Source organism: Artibeus jamaicensis, unplaced genomic scaffold (assembly GCF_021234435.1).
Source record: "Artibeus jamaicensis isolate MK-2021 breed Jamaican fruit bat unplaced genomic scaffold, CSHL_Jam_final contig_1015, whole genome shotgun sequence".
NCBI classification, from domain to species: Eukaryota; Metazoa; Chordata; class Mammalia; order Chiroptera; family Phyllostomidae; genus Artibeus; species Artibeus jamaicensis.
Genome location: NW_026521194.1, coordinates 18,042,338 through 18,056,297, shown reverse-complemented (window position 1 = coordinate 18,056,297; position 13,960 = coordinate 18,042,338). Strand labels below are relative to the sequence as shown.

General features: G+C 39.9%; 1 protein-coding gene across 1 annotated transcript in view; it reads right to left on the bottom strand.

The window, feature by feature from the left end:
• Positions 1-542: 542 nt before the first annotated feature.
• INO80D (INO80 complex subunit D) overlaps positions 543-13,960 on the bottom strand; it is a 69,481-nt gene continuing 56,063 nt past the window's right edge. The window contains exons 10-11 of the mRNA XM_053656823.1: positions 13,549-13,706; positions 543-12,083 (exon numbers count right to left, since the gene is read on the bottom strand). Coding sequence (XP_053512798.1) covers positions 10,918-12,083; positions 13,549-13,706 — 1,324 coding nt within the window. The 3' untranslated portion in view covers positions 543-10,917. The remainder of the gene's footprint in view (positions 12,084-13,548; positions 13,707-13,960) is intronic.

The window sequence follows — 13,960 nt, the reverse complement described above, 5'->3', positions numbered from 1 at the left end:
TGATTAAATGAATAGAAATTAGCTTGCAAAATCTCCATTATAGCATATAACAATTTCAAATGCAACTTCTGGTTTGATTTCAAGGTTGGCTACCACATCAAAGTCACCTTGGACAGCATTTACTTGATCCACAGGTATTGTAAGTATTATAATCACTGTCTAACCATAAATGTGTATATATTTCCCTAGAGTTCTTTTTTTTTTTAAGATTTTATTTATTTATCTTTAGAGGGGAAGGAAAGGAGAGAGGGAGAGAAACATCAATGTATGGTTGCCTTTCATGCGTCCCCTGCTGGGTACTGGCCTGCAGGGAACCGGCCTAAAACCCCGGTATGTGCCCTGACTCGGAATCGAACCTCGATTGTCTGGTTCACAGGCCCACGCTCAATCCACTGAGCTACACCAGCCAGGGCCCTAGAGTTCTTGATAAAAATAAAAGATCTAAAGAAAAATTACTCTAAATACCTACCCTCGATTAGAAGCTTCCATCAATATTTAGGGAAAGGAAATTACACCAAACACAAGGATACTTCACAGCAAGATTTATTAATACATCCAAAAGAAAGAAAGAAAAATCATTTTGTCACACTATATACAGATAATACATACAGTGTTTTATACACATATTACATCGGTTTTTACACAAGAAAAATATACATAAAAATGTAAACTTTTGTATACAAAAACCCTTAAACAAATTAAACAAGGACCAGATAACAAAAGGAGACCAATCCATTATTATTTCATCAAATTTTTAAAACAGTAATACAGTACATTCATTGAGATATATATATGGAAAATGTGAGCCATCTCTTCCTGTTTAAAGGGAAATTACAAACCAAAAGCCCATCACCTTCCGAGATGTGGTTCCCCCAGCAACACTACACCCAATGCCACAGACACACACGCCTTTCCTTCAGGACTGGGCGGCTCCTCCCGAGACCCGCCCATCTCATCGCACTCCTGCAGGCTGTGCAGAGCGAGTGGCTCCTAGCTTTTGTGCACAAAACTAAGCTTCCAGCCGCTATCATCACACATAAAGAGAAGATTCTCAGTTTGTAAGTTCCCTTTAAGCAACTTTTGTTTGTAAATATCTGTAATGTATGGACTGTTAAACATACTTGTGTGCCAAGGTAAATGAGAACACTGAAAAAGATGGGCTTTGAGAACTGCTAGTCCTTGCTACCATGCAGTTAACTTTGTTGAGATTTCAAACTGTGCAACCTGTCATTTACTGGTTTCAAATAAGCTACCTCACCTTTGATTTCCCACTGCAACTTGGTTTCAACTCACACTTCAGTACTCTAGTTAGTACCATACAATTGCCAAGAGGCTTTCTGTTAAAGGCTGCTTCTGATATCAAGTTCCAGCTAAGCCACTCCGAAATCACTCACACCGACCTCTACTTTAGTCTTCAGGGGTACTCTGATGCCAGTATTTTGTTAACATCTCACATTTTGGGATTGTCCATCTACACACTCTTCTCTGTAACATCTTACAACACAATCTGCTGCCAACTCATCACAAAATAAAACGTTTAACAGTTCTTACCATTCTCTCATTTGGTATGTGTGTGTCAAATTGACATATAATGAAAAATACTTGAAGCTGTGGGGAATAAGAATTTAATCTATGTCACGTGCATGCACACGTGGAGTTCCTTTTTTAAAAAATGTCTGGGAAGACCTGTAATTAAATAAATGCAAAACATGTTTAAGGCAGCTTCATGAGTGTGCTGCCTTCTCTTAAAGTTGAATTTTGAAAAAGGCAGAATGATAATTAGGTGATATATTCCCTGCAGCAAGAGAGTAGTTAACTTCCCCCAGGCAAAATGATCTGGACGATCATTATTTACTAATGAAAGGAGAGGCAAACCGGTGAGTTCGGCTGATCTAGGAGACGGTGGATGACAGACACTAATGGAAATATTAGGGCTGCTTTATACCTGAAATAAACAGGCTGGTTTGTGGGGCACCGCTAGTTCAGGAAGAGGGACGACGCACAGGGCTCCTCAGGGGAGTCTCCCGCTCTCTCCTCCCGTGGGGAAGATGGCATCTTAAAAACGACAGCCTCCATTTCAATGAAAAAAAAAAAAAAAACAACAATAAAAGGAAAAGGAAGATAAATAAATAACGTGTGGATGTCTTTAGATGAGACTTTTAAATGTTCTTTAAATAATTTTTGATAATGTATTTTAAATCATTACATACAACTGCCATTGCAGTAATAATATTCCAGTAGGGGCAGCATTTTGCTAAATGTAAAAGATTGCCATTTAAAACTCATACATATACATGTGTATGTACAGTATATCAACACCATTTATATACATATATATCTAGAGAGCAACATTTCATTGCCTTGGAATATTTATGTATCCACTCCCACAATACATACTAAAGACATACTGTGTGAGTATACAGGAAAGTATATGTACACATGCTCCAACATGTATAAATACACTTTTGTCTGTGTATGCATAAGAGCTTTAAAGGCACAATAGATAGGGATCAAAGTTTTCTAGAGAGCTGCAGCAAAGTGAAAACAATGTCACAAACGTGAGACAAGTCAAAAGGAAACACAGTGGAATTCCTTGCTCAAGAATTCACTAAAGCAGTTTCATGAGTAAAATGAGTTATAAAATTCAAGAGGCTTACATGTCACTTTGTATGCTTTCCATTAAAACAAAATGGTCAATTTGTGATTAAATCAAAGATAAATTTTTAAATGACAAAGAGAAATAAACCTAATAATAGTATCAATCATAAAATCAAACCTTTTCAATTTAAGTAAAATGGCTCAAAATTATCTAGGTAAAAATCTTCAAATGAGTTCTGTTTAAATGTTGACTTTTGGTTGGTTGTTTTTGAGATAGAGATGAATGCCTGATTCTCAAAATTACTATAGAAAATATTATCAAAATTTATATTTCCTGGGACATTTCAGAAATAAAGATCTTTAAAAGAAACAACCGAGAAATTAATGAAACACACTTAACACAGATGCTTCTGGCTAGAATGAACACAACAAAGGAGAAAAACCACAATGATGTTTTAAATGTTGAGACTGACCTTGAAGGTGGTGAGGATGAAGAACAGTAGAACTGACAAGTGAGAATAGTTCTAACAGAAACTCAGTGACAATCACCATGAACAAGACTATGATCCAAAGGATTTCCTCCCTCTTAGTGCGCCATGAAGACGGGCTCTTGACGGTCACCTCCTACTGGTTACAGAATCATCCAGAGTTTTCCACAGATGTATAATCTTGCTTAACAAAGGCTGTTTCTCTATTATACACACACATTTTTAGGGAAATATATGTATATAGCTTTATCTATACACACACATATACATACGTGTATATATAGATTTATACAAATGTATAAATAAACATAATACTTCTCAACCTTTCCATTGACAAGGCAAGTTCACATTCAGCAAAGTGCCACCACGTCCCATATACACATCTCTATACAGATATACACAAAGGGTCAAATTTCACCCTTCAATTAGGGGGAATTTATTCCACAAATCCCATTGATCAGTAACTGAAGGGAGAAATGGCACCAATACAAACTCCCTTCTTTCATTTGCATGCATATATACAAGAAATATGCAGATTTTTAAAAATCCATAAAACAAGAGTGAATGGAATTGGGAGATACTGCAAAAAATACAACTGTAAAAAAAACATAAAGCTTTCCTAGGTCTTGACTATATATAAGATGGATGAGGCTTCAAAGGTAACTACAAACTCAGGTGTATTATTAGAAGTTGTTTTGACATAGTTCAAAGGACATGATTTTTTTTGTATTAAAAATAAACATGACTGGAGCATTTAATAACAACTTCAGTTTTAATTATTTTAGACCACCAGATACTCCAGTAATGAATGTACAGCAAAATGGCAAACCTCAAAATACAGCAATGTTTAATTCCATACGAATCAAGTCCAGGGTAGCGTATTTTTTCCTATAGCCAAAATGTGGGGGGAGGAGGGAGTGCTAACTTCATAAATAATAGCACAACTGAGTAACTTTTGTCCATCTTTGGAAATAACTGAATTCCTGTTTTGAGATATGCATGATGAAATGATCCCACCAACTCCTGAAACAAAGCAGCCCCTTCGAAACAAATTGGCATTCTTTACGAAAGGCCTATAATTTTCTTAACTTCACCAAGAAAAGATAATCAACAGTATTTTCTAACTCGGAATATGAAGAAATCTATGGATGTAAAAAAAAAAAGGTTTCACTGATTTCTGGTCCCATCTCCCCAACAGATAAACACAGTTCTGTCTTATTTTTATGCTCAAAAGTGGGAGGCTGGTCTCAGAGCCTGCTGTTTCTTATGTCATTTTAAAAACACAGAGCAATATAAGTTAATCAAAATGGCAGAATAAAATGCACATGATATCAGAGCTAGCCTTTTCACATAAGAAAACATGAAGAATTTGGTGTGTCTATACAACAGAGACACTGCGAGGGTAATTCCAATACCCTCCACGAAGTCAGTCGTATTTCTCCAATACATTGTTACTTTTCTCTAGTTTTACTGAAGCACACATTCATCTCTCACACACGTGCACCCAATGTATATTTTTGCATGTGTGTAAAAGCACAAACATATACATGCACACAAGAAATTTAATTCTATTTTTAAGTCACAGTGGGAATTCCTTAGTGAGGAGGGATAAAAAGATTCCTGAATAAGACACTGAGAACATCTAGACTTATTATTTCTCTATTTTACTCCCCAACTTACAGAATCAACTGTAAATTAACGAATGAATCCATAGGAAATAAAAGAGGTCTGAAAAACTTAGTTTACAAATTCTGGCTACAGTAGTTGGGAATTGTACTTGATCTATGTATTTCTATTTACCCTGTAACTAAGCGTCTAGCCATCTTAAGTGTAAACCACAGATCATTTACTAAAGAAACATGATTCTCAACAGTTCTATGAGCAGTAATAAATGGTCTAAAGGTGTTCTACATTTGGAGGCCCCAGGATATCCTTTTATTTTATATCTGCAAGGTAGCAAAGGATAGCTATACACCTTGACACGGCAGAGATCCAGTGTAAAAAGGTGCTTCACTAGTTTGTTTTGTCAAAAAAAAAAAAAAGCTCATATATAATTTTTTAGCTATTAAACACATAGGCAACGTAACTCATTACACTCAATACAGCTTTAGTATAAAACTTATAATTTATGAGGTGATGTTAATAGCATAAATTAATATACCTTTTCTCTTAAAATCTACAATAAGTTTTCTGAAAGCTCATTGGGGAAGGAGATTTTTAAATAAAAGTTTTAAAGCTGTGCATGATGGGAAAGGATTCTGAATGCCGAAGCTGAGACGAGAGGCGGAAGGAGAAAGGGAAAAAGGCCTATGCAAGACACTGTGGGCTATGAAACCAAGTGTTTTCTCTTTCTTGCGCTCTCTTCGATGATGAGTCACCTTTAGTTTCTTGAAAACTATTTTTTTATTTTAAAATCTGCCCTAATTTCCACAAGGAATCCCTGAGACATACTCAACACTGTACAGTGAAAAGAACTATCACTGTTGAGAGGAACTGATTCAGCCCTTCCAAGCGGATGAAGACATCGCCCCCCCTAATCTGCTGGAGCCCACTGGACCTTAGTGAGGCAGGTGGAGCCACTCAGGGCACATCAGTCCAATCCCCAAGCAAAAGCAACGCTGTGGCTTTTAGCTGGACTGGAGCCTTCTGCACTGCAGGTTGAAAATTTTTCCAAGGGGAACTTTGGGTGCATACAAAGCTTACTTCAGTGGTCCCCAGCTTAAAACAACAATTAAAACAAAAACCGAGTGAGAGAGGATTCTGTTACTCAGGCCAGGATCTGTACAGACCGTGCGTGGGTCTTGTGTGCGGGCACACTTGGGGGGGGGGGGTGGCTGGGCTGTGCTGGGCGTGCAAGCAGGCAGAGGGAAGCAAAGGGAAGGAAAGCCGACTGCCCTGCAGAGCTCACTAGAAAGAGTTAGACAGGTTTTCTTATTAGATTGTTTTGCAGACTAAACTTCACATCACCAAAAATTCTGCCAGTGAAAGGAACCAAACGTTCCCAAGATCCAGGACCTAAAGGTAAAAGAAAGCCATACTAAATATGTGCTCTCTCTGTGGCCATATTTCCTTTTACTAGCTCTGTGTCACAGTGCAGAGAGAGGAAAACTAACAAACAGTAAGGGCTGGAGTAAAAAGAGAATTTCTGTTATTTGGAAATAAGGCTCTCTAAATTTCACCCACAATTTTTGCATTAACGAGACGTTACTATTCATTTATGTTTTGTTTTCTTTCCTAACTCACTGGTTAGGGGGAAATGAGTATGTTCTTTACTGGTATTTTATTACAAATCTTTTCAAAGACAGCATTTAAAATCTTACTTTCATCTACTAAACATGGATTTTGGATCTCTCCAGAATATACTGGAAATCTTATAAAATTCAAGATAGTAAGAAGTCATTACATTGTTTTACTTCTCTGTAGAATGCCAGTGAAGATTCAATTATTTTCAATGATTTGAGAGAGGGAAAAAGACCTATGTTCTATCATGTACATATATTCCCACCCCTCACCCCTACCCCCTAGAAATACATTTGTCAGAAAACAAGTTCTTCAAGTGATGTAAATCTTGGTGATGAAAGAGATACAAATGAAGACTGTTTGGTAAGACTACTATTTTCTTTCTAAGAATACTTTAAATTGCCTCAATAAAATAGAGAGGTCTGTTGACCATTTAGAAGAAATTAATATTAGATTATTATATATATACCAGATTAAAAACAGAATTTAATTGAATGTTAAAAGAAGGCAAAAGAGAAAAAGAATGAAGAAAATGGAAACACCTAAAAAATTTTTTAACGACTTTTAAACCTATTAAATAATTAGTGTTATTAATAGCCTCATCTTTTTACAATATCAATCCACAACAAACAACCTTTTGAACTAACTTGGAGAAAGGGCAGCTGCCTCCCACCTACCAACCACCCGGCACCCCCACGACCCAAACCCGCAGGGGGGCTGCTGGCCGGTGTCCGTGAGCTGCCAGCCTGGGACTTCCCTGCGTACATGCAAACGCCAGTGCCCACAAATAAAAACTGAAGTTCTGTCCGGCAAGAAGAATGCTGTGTTGATAGGGTGTAGCACAGACACCATCGCTTTCCAAACCAAAGAACTGTCTTTGCTCCTCTCGGCTGGGATCACGTGTTGAGAACGGTAAAGAAAAGCTTTAGTGTCAGTCACAGAAAATGATGCTTCCTAACTTGCGGCTGAGGGACTGGGTCTATTTAAGAAATAAGTCTCATAAATAATTATTTGGCAAAGATAAAGTATTAGCTTTCTTTAGCCTGAAGCCACTCAAGACATTAACTACAGCTTTAAGAAAAAAATATTTCCAACTTTATCTCCACACCTACTCTCTGCTTCTCACTAACTTATCTCTTGGTGGAGGGACACCAGACACGCCACGCTGCCTACCAACATGGGACTGCTCAGGAGGAGTTTGTAAAGCAGTCACACCTCACACGGTAGCTCACTAGAGAAAACAATCCTCCACCGTATAAGCTATGTGACGATAATTAGAAAATCTTTTCATTGCATAGTCTGTTACTTGGTGAGTAAAGTGTAATTGCTATTAACTTTTGTGAATTGTTTACTAGCTACGAAACCTAACCAGATGTGCAAATTGCTAAGCCATTTTTAACAGAGGAAAAAACAACATCTTAAGTACTTTAATTAAAATAATATTTAACAATTAGGTAGAGAGTAAAAAAGAGGAAAACACATCTTTTCTTCGGATGCTATAGATCACAGCCAATGAGTATCATAGGTCAGAATGGAATTCCGATGTTCAGAACAGAGTATATCCATTAACTGCAGCAACTCAGTCAATTAAATCACATTACAATCTAACTGGCCTTTATAAATGGTCCCAAAGAACGGCAGATAGAATGAACCTTCTTTGCCACTACTTCTCATGAGTTTAACACAAGAATAAAAGCTAGCTTCCACTTAATTAGGACCTTATAGAAAATGTTTTTGATTCCAGTATTGCCTTATTATAGCATAAGTGCTATTTCGAAAGACACTAATTTTCATATTTCTGGGGTAAAAGACACTTCATTCCTTTCTCTACATATTAATAGCGAACCTAGTACTAACAGACCAGAATTGCTCCCTTAGCTACGAGAAAAACATAATGTGTCTGTATCTCTGGGTTCACAGGGGTTCTCTCTCCTGAAAAGGGACTCAAGAAACAGCAAGCGCAAAACAAATCGCGAGCTCGGATATTTGTTTGGAAGTAGATGAAATGAGAAGGGGAAATTTTGTTTAACTAATTCCTCAAGCCTACACTGGCACTGTCTACGGGATGCCCTTTCTTCAGCTATTATCAGGGGCATCTACACAAAAATGAATTTACTCAAAGTTTTTGGTGTGAAGCTGTAACTGGCAACATTCCTGATCACTTCTTGCCTCCTTACCAGAAAGCAGAAAAGGGCTTTTAAATGCACATAAACAGAAAATTGCAAACAATAAAATGTGCAACTCACTGCAAACTCAGTTTTGATAACTGAAGAATTTTAAGCAGCTCCCGCAAGGGACAGATAGCCAGAGAAGCTGAAAATGACCACCGTGACTTTCCCTTTGCTGTCAAAGAAAGGCTGGTAAGAGTCAATGCGCTGCTCTGCTGCAATCTCGAACGCGTACACGATGGAGACAAAATCGCACTGCTGGGAACGGAGAGCTGTTTATTATAATGGGGTGTGAAAAGAGTTTAGCAAACTGACACTTTTGAGCAGAAGTAACTACTCAACCATTTCGTTACAGTACATTAAAATAAAAAAGCTTACTAACATAGGTTTCACAGGTGAGAAATGTTCAGTTGATCTGTTCTCACCATTCAGAATAGAAATTTACGGTGATACCAAATATAATTTTGCTTTGTGACATAATTTATAATTTAGAAATTTCTCAATCTGCAAAAAAGGCAAAGCTATTAAAAATAAATCTCCCAATCAATTATCATGATTAAAAAAAAACTAAATATATTACAAACATATTTTTGGCCCACAAAAAGAAACTTCAATAAATACAAAATAGGGCATATAATGGTTTCTTACAGTTGTGTGACCTTTCCCCTCCATAACTGCCTGCTGATCACCATCATTCCTTTAAAAAGCAGAGGAAGAAAAGTTTGCAGAAGAAGGGACTGGTTAAAAGTAGCATGGCATAAAGAGAATACATATAGGAAGTAGGAAAATACATCCAAATCTTTACTTATTGAAAAGGAATTAAGATCAAATATTCCCTGACAAATGAAACATTATATCACATCATTAATAGAACATTCTCTCTACCTTATCTTTTAAAATATATATGTAAATTAGACTAGACTCAGGTATTTATACCCAATGGTTATCTCAGGGGACAGTGAACCGTCTCAGCAAAATCAGGAGACAGATGCCTTTAAAATCTAGTTCCACCCTTCTGGGGGAAGTGGGTGGGGGAAGGCAGGGGAGAAGGCAGGTAAAAAGAAAACTCACATACTCGTTTGGTAGTCACCAATTTGCTAAGCTACCCAATATGATTTTTAAGCCTAAAATCTTGGTACTTTAAGACAACTTCCCAAACTTAAAACTTAACCACTGAAACTATTTTAAAAGTACCAAAGGATGGGTAAAATTTATGTCTCATTTCCATAATCTGTTTTGAAAAAACTTTAAAATGTGTATCCTTCAGATAGTACATATCACTTCACAACTGGTACACTGATTCTACAAGTGTCTTCAACATTTTACAAATCTTACCAAAGAAGCACTACTGTAAACATGAAAATTTCAAAAGCAAAAGACGGATCAAAAAGTTCACAGATGCCATCTTCCAAATCTATCTGACCTATCCTGCTTTTCACACAAATATTTTCTTTAATTACATCTTGCGAATGTATTCCAAGACAGAGGGACTTAGAACAAATGCATGTCTAAAAAGGCAATATAACCAGAAGACCTCAGTATCTCAGCAACCCCACAGTCATTCCAGGCAAGCCTTTCACGACACCCCCCACAACACTGTTGTGAATTCACCTCTTCCATGTTCCTGGCTAACTCAGCAGAAAAGGGTTGTGCTACTCCGTGACCGGACCACCACCCTCTCTATTCAGGAAACTTAGTTAACTCAGTGGGTGAGAACGACCAACCTCCCTAGGGCTGTGAGATGTGGGAAAGAAGAAAGCGCCTTATATACTCACTCATTCGGAAAAAAAAAAGGAAACAATGGGACAGCTGTTTCCTGCCCTGCACAAAACACACGTGTGGGTGCACACATACACATAGGCAGTCAAAAGACCAATTTTTTCTTTTTAATTAAACATGATCACAATTAGGAATGGAATCCTGGCCTCACGTGGTATTTAGCCGTCGGTGCTAAGTCAGAACCTTGACCTGCCTCTACACACCACCGGCTACGTCTCACACACAAGGACTTGGTGAATAGGATCATTCTATCTGGAACCACCTATGTAAAGACCTGGTAAGAGAATGGAAAGCATTGATCTGAAGACTAGGAAATAGTAAAGGGCACTGGTAATCTGAGGTATCTTCCACTTCTAGGACTTGCTGCTGAAAGTCAATTCCATGCAGTCACTGTGCTGAGCCACTGAGGAAACCGTGGGGGAGTGAACCTGCCAGGAGGGAATGAGCACCGGTGCGCAGAGCACATGTGAACACTGAAGCGAGGTCCACTGCAGGGCAACTTGTTTAACTGGAGAAGGGGGTCCCCTGGGGTCCCCATCCATTATTTTTAAAATCTTCTTTAGGAAAAGGGGAAGGGGCGATAAAGAGGAAACAAAGATAGAAAACACCAGGTTCCCCACTTGCCTGCAAACACACAGACACACTCAGTTAGGGGAGGTAAAGGGAGAGGATGCATTATTGGTACTTGTAGCTGTGGCACCTGTTACTGTGAAGCCTGTAGGAGGGGCTATAGAACTGTGGCTGGGCTGCAGGTCCTTGGGAATGCCACTGTGAGAACTCAGCTGGTGGCCGAAGGCTGCGCTGAACTGAGGGAGTTGCTGCTTGGGAGAGGTGGAGGCCATTAGTTCCGCAGAGGGCCCCATGCCACTGAAGCTGGTCTGCGGCAACCCCGGAAGCACGCTGGAGCTGCTGGGGGTCACGGTGGCGAAGGCAGGCTGTGTGGTCTCTGAGTTCGAAGTGGTGGGTGGCGTGGATAGGGAAGTGGAAAGAAGATGTCCATCTGCGTCGAGAAGGTTGCTAAATGGAGAGGGATCTCCAAGGTTGACAGGGAGATTGCCCCAATGAGTTCTGGGGTTGACAACTCCTCCAAGTGGCACCTCAAGTTGGGGTGGGAGCAAGTGCTGTGCCATGATGGGCATCTCTGCTGAAAAGGTAGCTGCCATATTATCACCAGAGTAAGATGTCGTGTGGGGAGAGGTGATATGGTCACTGTAGGGAGACGGCACGTGCTCACTATCATAATGGCTTCCATGGGGCGAGGAGTGTGAATGATCACTGCTGTATTGCTGTCGTGAGGTGATTAGGTCATCTGCCTTGCTCAGCAGCTGGGCAGGATGTGGCCTCTGGGAGGCATGGCTGCCATCATGAAGTCCATGAAACTGTCCTGGGAAGGCTCTCTCCCCAAGTGCACTCTGGCTGATCAGAGTGGCAGAAGTAAGGCCGACGTTGGCTGGGGCAGAGAACTGCCCCTGGATCTGCCCTGCCAGGGGTGTAGGTGGGTTAGACAAGGTAGCAGAACGGAGCAGGTTCTCATCCAGCTCTAGACTAGAAAAATTATCATGGACTATGCGCCCATTCAACAGCTCCCCTAGGTCCGTGTTTACTTCTCGGCTCAGGGACTGAATTCCTGAAGCTCCAGTACCTGTGGAGAACACCCCCATTCCTCTATCGGACAACTCCTGGACTGGCACACCGTCTGACTGGGTAAGTACCCCAATGGTACTCAGGCACTCGAGAGAAGTTACAGCCTGCAAGGCTCGTTCAAGTTCCTCAGCCTCTTCGGTCGTTGGGAGGAGGTCTCCGTTCTTTCCTGAGTAAATGAAAGCCACCAAGAATCATCAGCAAGGCTCTTACATGTCTCATACTACAAAACACATACATCTCCACTACCCTCGACACTATTCTATGAAAGAGGGGCCCTGCTGAGAAGAGGAGTTCGCAAGGATTGGACTGGAAGGAGAAAGTGAAATGTTAACCCGCAGGACAGGTCTGAAATGTCAAGTTGTCCGGGAGCTTGGACCACACCTTCAGTTTATTTACAGACACTCTCTCATCAAAGTGTCAGGAAGGAGACTCGACTGAGTGGCATGCAGAGGATGTATTACAGAATTGTACACCTGAAACCGTACAATTTGATTAACCCATGTCACCCCAATAAACTCAATTTTTAAAAAAGTGTCTCATTCTTGGGAATTCTAAGTACTACCAATTTAAAACTCATAGTGGTTTACCTGAATATACATGCTTTTCCTAAAAGTTTTATTAAAGCCATTAAAATAAAAGCCACCCTATCAGCTCAGATCTGAGACAATGGCTGCATAGGGGAGTGGACAGAGCAATCCTGCCCTCAGACTCTCGCGCGCAGGCGGGGGAGGGGGGCAGCTGCGGAGGGCCAGAGCGCAGACACCCACAGGTGCACTGCAGCACAGCACCGGGCAATCAGCCCACCTCACGGGTTGTCTCTTATATGCTTCTGCGCTGCTTCCGAACACTTCCCTCTTCTTCATTTCTCCCACATTTCTAACTAATCTTTGTAAAATGGAAGCCCACGGGCCCACACTGATTTTACTTCCAGTATTAAAAAAACCTACTGAAACTTGATTAATCAGCACAAAATATCTGGTTTAAACAGTGAAAGGAACATTCTGAAGGTATAAAAAATTTCCCATGAAAGCACTAGAGAATTGGTGGCATTGAGCAAACTGTTTTGGAAAACTACACTTTAACTGAAGTACAAGGTAGGGAATTAAAATCAGGACAAGTTCTAAAAACACTTCAATAAGCCCAAGTTGTAATGTCTTTGCTTTGCTCAAAAATAAACTCCAGTAAAATGACTCATTTTAAAAGAATGAAGTTATGAACCTAGCTATCAAATTGTACAATCCTTACCTTTTGAAAGGGTAAATTAGCCTATGCAGTATCACACTTTTTTTTTATCTACAGTAAAAGACATTAGACATGAGGTGGGATATTTCAAACACATCTCAGAAAACTGTTTTGTGCCCGATGGGCATGGCTCAGTGGGTTGGGCATTGCTGCACAAAGTCAAAAGTTGTGGTTTGGTTCCCAGTCAGGACACGTGCTGGGGTTGTGGGCCAGGTCCCCAGTTAGGGGCGTCTGAGAGGCAACTGATCAATGTGTCTCTCACACATCCACATTTCTCTCCCTCTCTTTCTCTCTCCAATCCCCTCCATCTAAAAACAAATAAATCTTTAAAAGAAAACTATTTTCCTTTTTAAGAACCCATTTTACTTGGATGACAATATTGACCATACCTTCAAAAAAATCAAAATCCTGTAAGTCATCAGGTAGCCGTGGCAGGACATCTGAAAAGTCCTCCTGGTTCAGTTCCAAGTCGTGTGGAATGTCAGTGATCTCATTGGCAATGTCATCCGGCAACTCATCAGCACTCAGCTCTGGCGTGGACGGGCTCCTGGGGAAGATGACATGGTTGGCCCCGGCACTCTCTTTTTACCTTCGCACCAATGTCACAGAGACAAGTTCCTCCAACAAGAAAATTGAAAACCCTAACTCGAAACACCCCCTTCCTACTTCAGGAGAAGGCAATCTGAAAGCAACATGACAGACCTCACCATACACAATCACATTTCTACAACCTCTATCCAGGTATTGACACAACCACTTGAAGATAATATTTTTAACTTCAAATCAGTATAATGAATCACA